This window comes from Paramacrobiotus metropolitanus, unplaced genomic scaffold (genome assembly GCF_019649055.1).
Source record: "Paramacrobiotus metropolitanus isolate TYO unplaced genomic scaffold, Prichtersi_v1.0 Parri_scaffold0000201, whole genome shotgun sequence".
Taxonomy (NCBI): Eukaryota; Metazoa; Tardigrada; class Eutardigrada; order Parachela; family Macrobiotidae; genus Paramacrobiotus; species Paramacrobiotus metropolitanus.
In genome coordinates this window covers 6,981-21,337 of record NW_026570421.1, presented here as the reverse complement: position 1 = coordinate 21,337, position 14,357 = coordinate 6,981, and the positions used below count along the sequence as shown (strand labels likewise).

Sequence of the window (14,357 nt, the reverse complement as noted above, 5' to 3'; positions counted from 1 at the left end):
CGTTAACATATTGTCAATGTGGATTAACATAGCACTAAGTAAATGCCGGTAAATGCAATTCACGACACATTACAACATATCAGAATTTTATTAGCGCTTTAAACTTTCATTACCGGCGAACAAATTACCATCGCTTACTGTCAAAATGCTTGTACGAATTTTGTACTGCAACGCTGCGGCATCTATTGTATTACATTGCTGCGCGGCATTTGTGGATTTTATTTTTACCGCGGTCGATGCGGTGAGATGAACGTGTCGATCGGAAACGCGACATGTTCATGAACAGCCTAATTGTGAGATCGCTACCGTCAGCTTCGATTAATTTTCACGTTTCTTTTAACTGAAAACTCGTTCTTCTCATGTATGGTACATTTAACGATCGGACAGTATTTTGAGCATGACAGACGCGTAATTATGCTGGCAGCCAAAACGGCCGGTGTGCATCTGAACGTGCAGCATTGTCGTATTGAGCGCAATAAACATGATGCTAAATGGAAGAGCCGAAATTAATGACTGGTTCACGAACAACACTATGGCTTTTTGATTTCTAAGTATGTAAACAATTTAATAGCTGCAGCAATGCATCTCGGTTTGTTAATGGTTTTTAGGTTATAGGAAGTCCCAAAATCATGGAAGAATTTAAGTTAGTGTGCAATATATTGGATCAAGCATCCACAGGGCTTTCAAAGCAGTCCAGATCGATATTAGTATACACAACCGATGTGGAAATTTTAAAACTGCCTTTGCTCATTAACGAGCAAATCAACAAACTGGATTCCGCCTTAACCAATAAATTTACTGCCCGTTTATTATACAAAAAACTAAATGGCGATATTCTCTGGTTATGCGAAGAACTGGAAGACGCAACGAAATCGCAAGCATCGGACCGATCCGTATTCATCGAACTGTGCCGCTCAGTTAATCCCTTGGCACTCCTCATGGCGACTTATGAAGATGTCATGGACTGTCTCGCACGCGTAATTAACAGTTGCGAATACCCTCTGTTTGAGCAGTGGTGCGATTATATTCTCCTCCAACCGCTGAACGTTTTTATCTGTATGTATGCTTGCGACATTCTTGGAGAACCATCAGATGCTCCTGCCTTTGACCAGAGAAAATTAGGAATCGCAGCTGACCAAATCTTGGAAATAGCCGACGCTTTAGCTTTGGCAAAGATCCAGTCACGAGCGAAGATTTTCGAACCACAACCAACCGACACAGGCGACACGGAATCCGAGCTGCAGAAATACGTGATGGATTTTATGAAAGATATCGAACGGGGACCGGGCATTGGCAACGAGTTTTACGCACATACATTAACATCAAAGCTGAAGAAACAGTATCCGTGGTTCGTCTGGGCGGTGGTCATTACGGATGACGGTCCACCAAACCACACCAGCGTGACGCATTCGGAGAGTTTCGCGGAGGACCTGTTTTTCCAGAGGTCAATGGCATCAAACGATTTCCCCAGCTCGGAAGTGGTCTGTAGCGGAAAACTCTTTGGCGTGATGGTCGTAAAGGGAAAATCACGATTACGTTCAAATGGGAGAACGGTGACGGTTTTCTGGATTCGCGAGGAGGAAATTGCTTATTTGGATCGCAGGTTATATGAAACTCTTCAAGGAACTGATATTCCACAGCTCATCGCAGAAACCGGATTGGAGAATTTGGAACAGTCGTCTTTTAAGGACTTACTGCAGTCACATGGGTTTCAGAGTGTCGTTACCCTGACTGCGTATCCACAACGGTCACACGGGAAATTTGGTTATTGTTGCCGGTTCGATCAGGATCTGAACGCAACATGGCCGGTGGTGATCCAGAATACGTCGGGTCATTTAATACTGTGGCCCATCGGCGTGGATGTTTTGTCAGAGAATGCGGACAGTGACGTTCCGATGGTGAGCCGATTTAAGCGAATGTCCAGTGAAAGCTCGACCGGCACGCGTCGAAAGCAGGAATTGTCTGGAATGAGAAAGGCGCTAACAGAAGACAACTTGTGTGTAAATTCCGGTTTGCAGCGTACCGACAGCACTGACCTGAACGCTAAGCAACGCCCTTTTTCGCTACCTGAGCAGAGGAGTACGGCGGTAGCATCAAAGGAGCCTTCGATTCCAGTTGTAGAGAATTCGATGGCCGAAGTACCTTCACCGTTAGTCCATAACAATTCTGTTGCAATAAATGAGAATAAAGCCGTTCACGAAGCAGTCAATCCTAGATCTTTTTCCACGCCCCATTTTTCAGACGAAAAGGGTCAGAAGCCATCGTTACCGCCGTCTTCGCCGGTTGCATCGAAAATCGTTATCCACTCAACAATCATTGACAGCCGGCACATAATCGAATTTGCCGAAAAGGAGGATGTTTTAGGAGAGGTAAGACGTAGACATGCATCCAAGAGATTCGAGGAGAGCGCTGCATCTTTTCACCCGACAAGTACTCCAGCTTTAAAAAAATCGCTATCGGCAGCGCCATCACAGCGGCACAGCTTGCGTCGGCTGATTTTTCAGAAAATGGGTCGCGAAAATATCGACAACTCACTGCAAAGAGCGTTGCGAGCCAAAGAAAAAGGAAATGCCTGTTTTATGGTATGTGATCAAAGAGATATACACCGGCTCCACATTTTTCCTAACAACAATTGCAAACTCGAGGTGCTTTCGCGCAGATTTTGTGCAATCTTCTTTTTTTGTTAGCAAGGAAATTTGGATAATGCAGTGGAGCAATACGAGAAGATGCAGAAGTTACTGAAGTACTACACGGGTATCGAAGAACAAGCGGAAGTGCAGCGCCGGCAGTTGCTCGCTGCATCCCACGTGAATCTGGCTGCGGTTCATCTGGAACGGTATGACTTAGCCGCAGCTAAGCAGTCGGCTACCAAGGCACTTGGTATCGATCCGGATAATGTCACAGCCTTGTTTAAAAGAGGCGCGGTACGTCTCAAGTTTGCTGTTTTAATGTACAAAATTTCTGCTCTCGTTAGGGTCAAATAATAATTCCCCTTAGAAGATTTTTTGAGAACTAGGTACCCAAGCTTCTCATTTCTCTGTGTTACAGGCGTGCCTTGGACTGACCCTGTATCGTGAGGCGGAGCAGGATTTTCTACAAATCCTACGCTTGTCACCGCAAGAACCCGATGTTTTGTTGTTGCTGGGTCTAGCGCAGAAAGGGAAGAAAGTGAGGCTCAGGGAACGCTTTCAGGAAATCGGCCGTCGAGTTCTAGAAGCACAGTTGTCATGAAAATATTGTAAAAATACGGTGAACATCTGATAAAAGCTTGAACTTTGCCAAGTGTTGACCAATTGACCTGTGCAGGGATGCAGTTAGTATGATTCGAAATACAGACTGTGCAGCGCTGTATTTGACTCCGTGCCTTGTGCAGACTCGTTTTTGCTATTCGACCCGAGATAAAATAATATTTGATCACGAATATATCATGGTTTTCAAAAGAACGAACAGACTAATATACGTATATGTACTTTACAAAGTACAAACACATTTGTACTGTAATGATGTTACGGAACTTCTGAATCAGAGCGATCAAAGGTCACACTGGGAATGTTTTACAGATAAATTTTCAGTATTAGTAATGGTGCACAAAGAGCGAATATTAGAAGACAAGTGCAGAAAGAAAAGAACGAATTTAAGACAAATGTGGGCTGCTATACAAAACGAGGATAAATAAAGTACTGTATAGGGTATCTACTTTGTACTATTAGAGAGGATCAGAAGTCATCACGCATACGCATGTCCAGTTAGTAACACAACATGGAGCATGAAAATACGGGTAATACAACAATCTAAAAAAAGCTTGTACGTGGTATTATATCGACAAAATTAAGAGGTGACGTCCCGGAGCGCGTGAGAAAACAGTTTAATTTGCAGACAATAAAACAACAAAACGTAAATCCAGATATTGCCGTATATCAGACTGAAATACAATGAAATTACTCGTACAAATACCGCCGTTTAGGCAGCTTCCGTATCACTCATCCAGGTGTCTGTGCTGCGTATTTCCTCAGTTTTTACGCAAGAGCATAGCTGATTTTGTTCTCCCGCACGCATTTATACTGTTTCGTTCTATTTTGTACTGTTTCGTCTTTAATAGTTTTTGCTGGCAAGTTGTAAGGAATCAAGAGGGAGTGGTTTTCTGTGCGGCTGGAGCAATCTGAGGTGTCCAACACATTCGCATTCACGCAACGGCGTTGCATTTCCGGTCAGCAGCTTCCTCAGCAGTCTTCCACATACCGTTATAACTGTACCGGAGACCCAGAAGATTAACAACTGCCCTATTGCAGTTAAGTACTGCTGCAAAATTTTACCTTTACATTGCATAGCTTTACGAGATACTAGATATCTTTACGCGCAGTCGTATACGTAACCATTAAACCGTTCAAAGACTTGTTAAAGGCAGTGCTAGTTATCGGTTATAGTCTTACAGCGTGTGTGAATAGCACTTTTATTGAAAATCGTCGTTCCAAAATAAGTATTCCAGTTTTGCTTGCGTGCAGTTTTAACGTCATAACATAGTGAAGGTCTTGGATGATACAAATTAGGAAATCCATTAATTGCACTTTAATGAATGCATGTTTGTCGTTTTCTGAACTCGCGACAAAATTATGCCTTGATCGATCTTCTGCTTATCCGCGGTGGGAGGGAAATTTTTCTTTTATGGTGGGTGACCATGCAGTCATCCGGTTGCATATTCACACAATCGTGTAGCCTTTTGAAACAACAGCGGTGTAGTATTCGAAATGTAACCTTCTCAATTTTCACATAACATTTTCTAGATCCTGGACAGTTTTTTTGTTCGGTAGCCAGGAAATTTGAATAATACGGCGAAGCAATACGAGAAGATGCTAAAGGCTTCAAAGTACCCTGCCGGCATCGAGCAACAGTCTCAAGTGCAGCGCCGACAATTGCTCTTCGCTTCCCAAGTAAATCTGGCTGCGGTCGGTCTGGAACGGAACGGTTAGGAATTGCTAAGCAGTCGTTAGTTGAAAATTGTTTCATTTGATCGGAAATTAAATGAATTATTACAAAGACCTCTTTTCAGTTCCTTACGATTAATACCGAGTAGTTTATTGGCTGCAACGCCCGCTCATCCATTTCTTAAACAGAGAGGCCAGCGGAAGGTAAGCATGTAAAGCGTCACTGAGATTTTATTATCCGCAGTACAACTCTACTATCCTCCAATGACAAAGGATGCATACGGATGCAATCATGCACGGCAATAATTAACCACAGAAACGATACTAGACTTACTGCGACTCCAACAACCCAGAGACACAACCCAGTGAAACACGCCAGATAAGATTCGCTACCGGATGCTCGTACATTCGAACAACCGCTTATGCACGTTGCTATCTGTATAAGACCCACCAGCTGAACAACGGCAAATGCTACAGCTAGACCGGCCATTTTTCTCACCGCAGATACTCGGCTCGATATCTTCACTTCCTAACGCATGCACGAATGGAAATCTGCAAAATTTTAAAAGCTTCTGCATTGCAAAATCGGTTGATTAGTTGATCGTGGTACGAAATGCAGATAATACCTGTTTCTGAGCAGTACAGTTTGTAGCACAGTTTTAAGAGTAAAATGTCCTGCGGATTGGTTGTGTAGGCAAGTTCCCAAAAGTATATTGTTGTATCAGTTGTTGCATCACCCACCCACCGTACAAAATAATAATCATAATTGGGAGGCATAAGAATCGTGGCATTCCGGTAGGTTATATAGCCGTTGGTATTAGGTTTGCCTGGAACATTCAAAGCATCTCTGGAACTGCTTCTGTTATCTCTCAGTACGCCTGAATAATTACCATTAATTACCGCTGCGTTTGGCAGAATATTACCGGTACAGTATGCTAGAGCATTTTTGTCCAGATATTATAGAGAAACGTCAAAGTATGCGAAATTGCGAATACTAAATCTCCATAATATTCCAAATGCCATTTTAACCGGAGGTAAAAACTTCGAGTACGGAATATTCGGCTATATGATCATGAGCATTTGACGTACGTAACTACTTACAAGTTCGATCGATTGCGGCAATGGTCCAAGCGCCCAGTATCAGCTGTGCAAAGATTAACCCAGGATATACCAACAAGCAAGTACTTAAACAGATAATTTTTCCGAAACTGATTTTCCGCCTGCCGAACGCTGATAGGCTGTGGGAGCTGTGTGGATGGTGTCATGATTTTGCGGATTGTTGCTACCAACTTTGCTTGATTTCATACCGAAAAATTCCTATGTCTTCCAAGTCATCACGTTAAAAAGCGTACAGCCATAATCCTTGGCAAGTTGGTACAAGTTAATGCCCTCCCCTGCAACCCGTGTGCCGCAGGAATTTTTGGCAACAGGAAACGTATGAGACGGCTGTTCCGCACTGGTATCGACATTGCTATCTGTATCACTTATGCGCCCGCTGACAGTCAGTTTCGTGGTGGGAGTAGGTGTCGCCATTTTGTCTCCATAAAATGTTCATGAATGTTGCTGAGTGCTTTATTGCGAATTCTAGTCAAACACAGGAGTATGTTGGTAAAAATGGTACATGGCAGCATGCGGTACTTGGCAGTACGCACTACAATTGCAGTGATATGGAACGTTTTGTGTGGCGATGAAAAAATCGGTCAGTAATCCGAATCGATGTGGTAATATGGCAGCCATATTGGTAATTATGGCTACAGGCGTTTGAATCTGTTTATGACAAATTTTCATGCCGATGCTCTGTACGGTGCATAGTGTACAATTATACAGTCACATGGAAGCAACAAACGATGCGAACCGACAATGTTCTGTTTTTTGTGATGCAGTACGTACTTGACATTAATTTACCCAATCCTTAATAACGCAACGATTTTAGTGTAACATGTGACCTAGTACCGCACCAACGAGTAAAATTGGTGTTGGTTAGGGAAATGTAAGAAACCGAAGTAAGTACAATACAACACTACTACGCGCCATAATAAGGAATCCAAATTATAAGGAATCCAAATTAATACTGTAATCTGTCTGTAAATGCTATTATTTTACTTTCTGAGTGAAGACAGAAGAATGTTGATACACTTTAGCATGCGGTGCTGTATTTACAGTATACATTAGACTTACTGTGTCGCAAAGGGAACAGCGCGAAGGTCATCAAATCTGTGTGGTTGCAGGTGACTGATTGGTTTTACAGGGAATATCCGCATGGATGTATCGTTCAGTGTACAAAACAGATAACGATACAAAAGACTATTCAAACCGGCAGTGTTGTTGTTCTTGCATACCTGAACGAGCGTGCCATCGGTTTGTAGAAACAATAAATTCTGATGTTGATGAAGATGTTATTCAGTAGCCAGTGACCCCAGTGTATACGTAGAGTAACACTAAAAGTTAGCTGACAAAGCGCACAAAGGGATGCACGTAAATAATTATTATGAAAAATAAATACGCACTGCCACAAAAACCCACAATCCAAAAAAGACAACCAAAAAGGCAAACCAACATGCAATCCCGAGAATTGCATAACATGAGACACGACATCGTTACCAGGCCCACCAGTTGAAGTATTCCAAATACTACACCTACTATGGCATAAACTTTCGCGTGAGATACTCTGCCTGTTACCGTCACTTGCGACCGCGTGCAGTTCTCTGTAAAAGCAGCAGGGGTACATTTCGTCGTCAAAGCAAACAACCGGTTGACATATTATCAGTTATAAAATGTTATAAAAACAATAAAGCGAAAATCCGAAAACAGTCAAACATACAGCGTGGTCATGATCTTGCAACCACTACTACACGGTTACGCCGTTGCGAACTAAAATTAATTAGAACCAAATTACTTACTTTTCATAAGTGTTTATAATGCTTTAGAGGATGTAACTAGTATTCCAGAATTTGTTGAATCTGGTATTTCGTTAGCGCAGAGCACAGTAAGACAGCAAAATCGACTAGGTGTTCATTGTTTTGAGATCTTAGCGTTTTTTTTCACAGCAATATGAAGTCATCGCACCTGTGCAAGAAACTCCAAAACAGAGTTTTACGAGTAAAATATCCGGCGGATCGGACTCCACCGGATATTCCCAGTAGTACACCGCCGCGTCCATGCTCACATTTCCGACCCATGGTGCAGCGGGAGCACCATTCAGAGGCATCACAATAGTGACGTTTCCGACGGTTATGAAGCCGTTCTCGTCTGGCCTGCCTGGAATGTCAAAGACGTATTCAATAGTACTAGTAGGGAAGTGCACCGCTTTAGGATAGCGTTCTAAAACCGAAGCGAAGCTACACCGTATATTATGACTGCAAAATGTTTAGAAACGTCCGTTTTATGTGCCTTACAGTGTTTGTCGACCATTGCAAGGGTCCAGGCACCCAAAACCAGCTGCACCAATATCAATCCCGCGTATATCATAAGCCCAATGCGGATCCAAACGGCTTTTTTAAGACCGGATTTTCGGTATGGGAACTGTCGATGGGCTGCACATGTTGTTGGGACAGGATCGGCATTAAACTGGTCTGTGTTCTCTTTTCCCGTGACCTTTGCACCAAACAATTCCCGTGTCTTGCCAGACAATACGTCGAATACTACACATCCATACTTTTGAATAAGATGACGTAAAATCGCATTGCTTCCCGCAGTAGTCGGTTTATCGCTGTCTTTAATAGCGACAGGAAATGGAAGAGACGACTGCACCACACTGTGGTCGACATTCCTATCATCAACTCCATCCCGGTTAGTCATGATGGAAGCGGGTGGTTGGGTTGACATTGTTTTTGTCATACAAAATCTCTAAACGCTGCTGTTGTCAGCACGCGGAGCACTTAATTACTGCTGTATGCGGCACTGTTTGCACGCGTTAGAGCGGTAGGCTGGCTGAACTGTGAAGTTATGCTGTTGAAATTTCGTCTGTTGTTTATGTGAAATGCAACGACTATTTTTCACTGCTTCAGGGAGTTGGCAATCTTCATCTGAAACATGTGTTTGCGAGATGATGCAAATCGAAAGCGGTATTGCAATGTAAGCGGCGCGTCGGTCGTCATTTATACTCGTACATAACTATCCGGTATGTCGGTGTTTTGACTGTATTTGTACTGTATCAGCTGGTATGCAGTCAGAAAATCAGCTTATTGTCTTATTACAGTCACAATCATGTGTAAAATCTGTGCATATTACTGTAGCCGCTAGATGAAGTGGCTCCACAGAGTTGGTGTACGGGAAATTCGCACTTGCAAATGTGTATATTGCCTGTGCATTTGTGAATACATCCAGTACACACATTTGCAGGTGCTATTTTCCCGTACACCAACTCTGTGGAGCCACTTCATCTAGCGGCTACAGTACTTTAAAAGCACTGTAAGGACATCAAGACATACGACGACCAAACCAGCACGTCATCGGTTTGGTTAAAGGTTAGAATATGAAGCCAGCCAAACTAGGTATTACTTATGAAATTAATTACCGGATGGAAAGTACCTGACCGCTTAAATTAGCCATCTTTGCATTTGGCTTAGAAAATGGATGACAAAATTGCCAATCTCGACGCAGTGCCATGGCAGATAAAAATAAAATAAAGACCAAAATCATTATCTTGAGATAAAAAATGGGAAAAGAGATAATTTGGTTTCTCCTTAAGAGGGAGCAGTTACTTTCTGAACCACTGCCGGCGGTGTAGCGGTTCCCCGATGGTGCACGTCAAAGGTCAGTCCTCTTCATTAGCCGCGTCGTGGTTTTCCAGTGACGCATGTTCCCCGCATGCACAACGCGTCCGCACCGACCGAATAAATATTCCGTACGCCCACACTATGATACCGGTTAGCAGCAGCAGTAAGCCGGGCAGTTGAAGACGCTCCGGCAGGAACAGTTCCACCAACGGCGTCGGCAGAACGGAGCACCACAAGTAGGGAGCAAAGGCCATCAGCGGCGCCAGAACCAAGTGCGCCCACGATGCGCATACGCAAAACTCCAATTCGCAGCTGATAGCGCGGGTTCCCGTAAATATTTCGAGCACCTTGGAAATGTAGGTTTCTTCTGGCATGCTGGCACGGTGCTTATCCAGGGACTTAAACTGACACCCCATCCATTCAATGGCTTCCGGGCAGAGGCCATCCCAAAAGGTGTTGAACGCCCGGTTCGAGGACTCTTTTGTCGGTCTGGCGTTCGCACGGTCACTATAATTATCAGCGCACCCACTAAACGATTACATTCTCACGAAGACATTTATTGTATAGCAGATAAATTTAGGCCTACAAAACTCCACCCTAGTGAATACCACAACGAGATTATTGTTGTTTAGCGAAGCTAGCGGAAGCACAGGGCGTACTCTGCTTCGTTTTCTTCCCGATTCGTATCTGACTGAACGGCGGCCGCAAGCGCTCGAGTGCAGAATTTTGCAAGGTGATCGAGGCCCATCTCCAGTGGCATAGCACCGCAATCGGGGGGCTGGAATGCCACCGCCACCAGAGGTAAGCAAGCAAGGATCAATAACACCCCGCTCCAGGCCAACGGCCATCCAACGGAGTATGTAGCTATCAGCAGGGAGTAGAGCCGGGAATCAGAACTGTTCACATGCTGGGCGGCCAGGTTCTCCGATGCTCGGCACGGCCAGTACGACAGCATGGCGGTGCCTGGTTTGTACTCCTGAAAGATAAATGTCACCGCTTGGGATGATATTGATTGCTGTAATACTTTAAAGTACAAAAGTTTTCACAGTGATTTCTCAGCGTTTGTTATAAGTTTGGGGTTTTTAAGAACTGTTTATGTCCTTTGCTTTTCAGGGTTCTTTGCGCACACAAATTTCTAAAGTCAGTGTAGATATCTTGGCTCGTTTAGGCTTGAGATTTAGGCTTCGTAATAATTTTCAAACCTCTCGAGAAACTTGATTAGTCTTACCGTTGGACTTTCGAAAGTATCCCGACAGATTTGGCATCTGGTTTCTCGGTAAGAGTAAAGGAATGGGCAAAGCTCTCCAAATTCGTTCCGCTACTCCAATGTCTGACAATGAGGAACTTGGCGCATATTGGCCACGCCTTCATGAAACAGAAATACAGAGAAAAAACGCTGCCACCCGGCGAATCTTCGAAATAGTATGTCCATGCAAATGCCGAATGCGGGGTTTCTTTTGGAACGATGACGGTACTTCAAGGGAACTACGCTTCTTACGTTCGGCAATCAAGATTTTCCAACCCAAAAGTTGACTACAACAATAGTATACGATATACCATTTGTGATTACTGGAATTAATTATCTACATTGATTGACTCGAAAACCAATAAACCATATCTGCAATCAGCAGTACTGGCCCTTTGCTGGGTAGCGCTTACTGGATGTCGTTAGCAATGTACGAGAAACAAGTCTTAGACGACCACAATCCCAAAATCCTGCCTGTCGAATGAATGCACAGACCGCAGAAGAAGCGGAGGCGATACGGGAACTCGCTTTCGTGACCGTGAATACTCATGATCACCGGCAAAAGGAAATCGGCGACGATGAGAGGCGCCACCGCAACGACTAAGCTTGCTATCACGGATATTAGCCACATAGTCCCCAGTAATACCGCGTTCAGCGCCGTTCGTAGCGGATGATACGAGGCGTTGAGGAAATCCAGTACATTCTCCGCATTATCACGGTAACCGAAGAATTTCGTGATCGTGCGGCAGTATCGCAGATGTTGCTGGCCGATGGAGTAGCGCCAGTGTCGGTTGACCACGAGCGAACTGGCCAGCGAAACAAACAAGATGGTGGCCAGCCCAACGGTGTAGGCAGCGGAACGGCGATTCAGTGGGGTTGCTGGTGCCGGTTGCATGGAGTTCGTGCTTATCGGGTGGAACGGCTCCTGAGAAATGTTGAACAGTGGCGTTCCGGATGAATTGATCCGATCCGGGGAAGATTCGTTTAGCGCCTGAGAAAAATGTACCAGGCATTGTATAACAAGGTAAATGCACCACATGACTGATAGACCCTATGTCCAGCTGTGACGCGAAACTCTGGGAGGGAAACTGAAGAACTGCAGGAAAGTTACGTCGATTTTTTTGCATAAACCGTATTGCTAGCAAATTGTCGGTTGTGCCACTTAAAGTGAGTAAAATATAAAAAAATTTGAGCTACTGTGTATCATGCGACATTGAAGCTGTATTACAAGCCCATCCAACAATTCTTTGACCGCTGTAAGCGCAGCGCATATAAATCGCGCATAGTAATGCAAATACGCATCGTAGTGTAGTGGCAGATATATTTATAAATATTCAACCAATATATTAGACCACAATTAATAGACCATTATTAGACCAACGTGGAATCAATCATCTTTAGCCCGGGCATGTTGCAATCAGTAATTTGAAAGTAATATGGATATTAAGTACCACCGCGATATTGTATTGCAAAGCAAAGATAATACTGTTACAAAAGCATAAAATTAATATAAATTATGATGGCAATAAATAATGCTAAACATATTACATTGTATATCACAGATACAGTAACTGCAACACATGCAGATTTGGTGCTTATTTACGCAGAATACGCAGACCCATGTGGCGTGACGTGTCGAAGCACATTAAATGGCTCAAGCCCACGTTTCTTTAAATTCCCGCTTACAGCGGTCAAAGAATTGTTGGATGGGCTTGTACATACATTCACGGTACAGTGCATTGCTTGTTAGTCTGCTTTGTACTGAAGAACCAAGAAAAGTAAAGTTTTCTAAATGGCTATGTAGTTAGGCCGGTCAACCTTTAATATATTGTCCCTTTTCCGTCCCCGTGAGGAAATGGGACAGTATGGGTTGGGCACGCTCAGCCAAGTGTGACGGACGACCTATCACAACGTTGGCATAAAAATTTTTAAAAGCGAACATACATAGTCAATTATTGTGTCGGACAATCCAGTTTTTATCAGAAAGTTCCAAAAGGACCACATAACTACAGTTGGTGCTCTTTATACTTTGTGTAGCGGGGTACTTGTTTTAAAAAAATAATAACGAATATGCTTTTTAATTTGCAAGCCAAGAAATTCCTAAGAAATCAGAAACTCGGCATACTATTAATTACAGAATAAAAAATTATTGGTGTTTCTCTTAGTAAAATCATGAAAGAGCCCAAGGTAGATCGAGTCAAATATACGCACAAAAATTACTCACAATGACAGATTGCTGAGATGTAATATTAAGTGGCTTGAGCATAGTCACATTCCCGTGAGGATCTGCTTTTCTGGGAAGGCCCGGAAACCCAAAATCAGGCCGGAGTGGAATGCAAAGAAGATGACAACGCACGCTTCGATCAGGGTTTCCTGGTAGGCCCAGTCGAGATTTCGACTGAGGAGGCACTGAATGGTCCTGTAGAACCTCGCCATGGTGGCAACAGTTGTAGAAACCTAAAAACCAGAAGTTTTATTGCAGTACAAACAGATAAATCCACCGATTAGAACCGAGAACTGCAGGGTCTAATCTAGAGTAGCGACGGGTTTCTCCAGTTAGCTCGTTATATAGCATATAGTGGCGTTGTTCTATCAAGACACTGCCACTGCCATCGATCCAAGCAGTAGTAAATTTTTGTAAGCACTTCTATCGCTGTAGTTTGGCATTTGCCGGTTGCATTTCACACATGTACGACAGAAGACACAGGAATGAACAGATATACAAGCCCGTTTTCAAACCTGTAGACCGCTGTAAGCGCGACGCAGTGAATAATAAGCGCACAGTTAAAGGCTAGATTTTATCTACTCTACACTGTCGTAGAGGCACTCAGTCTATCTCATACTTGTCTCTCTCACACACCCCTCACACCGCAGTGGCGTTAATGACCAATACGCCGTGACGTGCCGAAGCACCTTGAATGGCTCAAGCCCACGTTTTTCAAATATCCCGCTTACAGCGGTCTACAGGTTTGAAAACGGGCTTGTAGCATAATCGTATTGCTACCGACTCGGCCTACCGGTACTTTGCTAGCCGGGTAAACCGCTATCGATTTCGCATGTTTTGTGATTGCTGTTAGGAGGAGAACGGTACCGAATTCATGACAACGATTTTCAGGGTAAATCGCGGTGCACGAGTAAATGGCATCCATCGACAAACCACCGGTAATGCCTCTACAGTTTGCTTCATGTAGCTTCACGGAGTTTCGCAGGGCTTTCTTTGATTCTGTGTTGTTGTGGGGCGAAAATTGCGCGCTAACTAAGAAGATCACCGGCTGTACTTCTGATTCATATAACTTGTCCACCTCAGGCCGACTACCAGAGTTAGATTTGTAAAATGTTTGCAGTTGTGCACAATAATTTTTTGTTGATTTTTAACGATCAACGGATGCAGACTGAAACCTAAAGTGCATGACGTAATGTAACGTGTAGTAGTAAATTAACAATAAGCGAATATAAAACTGCAATATCCCG

At 43.7% G+C, this 14,357-nt stretch overlaps 3 protein-coding genes and 1 long non-coding RNA gene across 5 annotated transcripts; 1 reads left to right on the top strand and 3 right to left on the bottom strand.

The window, feature by feature from the left end:
• The first annotated feature begins 483 nt into the window (after positions 1–483).
• LOC129600880 (uncharacterized) lies at positions 484–3,399 on the top strand. Its single transcript, XM_055499513.1, has 3 exons — positions 484–2,582; positions 2,688–2,924; positions 3,049–3,399. The coding sequence occupies exons 1-3, from the start codon at positions 630–632 to the stop codon at positions 3,229–3,231; spliced, it is 2,373 nt and encodes a 790-aa protein (XP_055355488.1). The 5' UTR covers positions 484–629; the 3' UTR covers positions 3,232–3,399.
• A 1,812-nt stretch (positions 3,400–5,211) lies between these two features.
• LOC129600885 (uncharacterized) lies at positions 5,212–6,566 on the bottom strand. Its single transcript, XR_008692160.1, has 3 exons — positions 6,024–6,566; positions 5,549–5,749; positions 5,212–5,474 (listed from the first exon to the last, which is right to left on the bottom strand). It is a non-coding gene; the product is annotated as an uncharacterized LOC129600885 (long non-coding RNA).
• Positions 6,567–7,306: 740 nt separating this feature from the next.
• LOC129600882 (uncharacterized) lies at positions 7,307–8,885 on the bottom strand. Its single transcript, XM_055499516.1, has 3 exons — positions 8,318–8,885; positions 7,989–8,180; positions 7,307–7,627 (listed from the first exon to the last, which is right to left on the bottom strand). The coding sequence occupies exons 1-3, from the start codon at positions 8,757–8,759 to the stop codon at positions 7,368–7,370; spliced, it is 894 nt and encodes a 297-aa protein (XP_055355491.1). The 5' UTR covers positions 8,760–8,885; the 3' UTR covers positions 7,307–7,367.
• Positions 8,886–9,281: 396 nt separating this feature from the next.
• Positions 9,282–13,518, bottom strand: LOC129600881 (uncharacterized). Of its 2 annotated transcripts, none has more exons than XR_008692159.1 (5): positions 13,111–13,518; positions 11,300–11,877; positions 10,869–11,173; positions 10,300–10,616; positions 9,282–10,147 (listed from the first exon to the last, which is right to left on the bottom strand). XR_008692159.1 is itself a non-coding variant. In XM_055499514.1 (5 exons), the coding sequence occupies exons 4-5, from the start codon at positions 10,593–10,595 to the stop codon at positions 9,679–9,681; spliced, it is 765 nt and encodes a 254-aa protein (XP_055355489.1). In that variant the 5' UTR covers positions 10,596–10,616; positions 10,869–11,173; positions 11,300–11,877; positions 13,111–13,516; the 3' UTR covers positions 9,282–9,678. The 2 variants fall into 2 exon arrangements, 1 of the variants encoding a protein (XP_055355489.1); XM_055499514.1 differs by having other exon boundaries at positions 13,111–13,516.
• Between the last annotated feature and the right edge of the window lie 839 nt (positions 13,519–14,357).

Bases quoted from the DNA above. Each gene is read 5' to 3' on its own strand.
- LOC129600880 (XM_055499513.1), top strand. From the start codon at position 630: ATGGAAGAATTTAAGTTAGTGTGCAATATATTGGATCAAGCATCCACA. The intron at 2,583-2,687 runs GTATGTGATCAA...TTTTTTTGTTAG, and splicing joins AAGGAAATGCCTGTTTTATG to CAAGGAAATTTGGATAATGC. The intron at 2,925-3,048 runs GTACGTCTCAAG...TCTGTGTTACAG, and splicing joins CCTTGTTTAAAAGAGGCGCG to GCGTGCCTTGGACTGACCCT.
- LOC129600882 (XM_055499516.1), bottom strand. From the start codon at position 8,759: ATGACAAAAACAATGTCAACCCAACCACCCGCTTCCATCATGACTAAC. The intron at 8,181-8,317 runs GTAAGGCACATA...TTGACATTCCAG, and splicing joins TGCAATGGTCGACAAACACT to GCAGGCCAGACGAGAACGGC. The intron at 7,628-7,988 runs GTGCGATGACTT...CTGCTTTTACAG, and splicing joins TTTTGGAGTTTCTTGCACAG to AGAACTGCACGCGGTCGCAA.
- LOC129600881 (XM_055499514.1), bottom strand. From the start codon at position 10,595: ATGCTGTCGTACTGGCCGTGCCGAGCATCGGAGAACCTGGCCGCCCAG. The intron at 10,148-10,299 runs GTACGCCCTGTG...TGATAATTATAG, and splicing joins CGGGAAGAAAACGAAGCAGA to TGACCGTGCGAACGCCAGAC.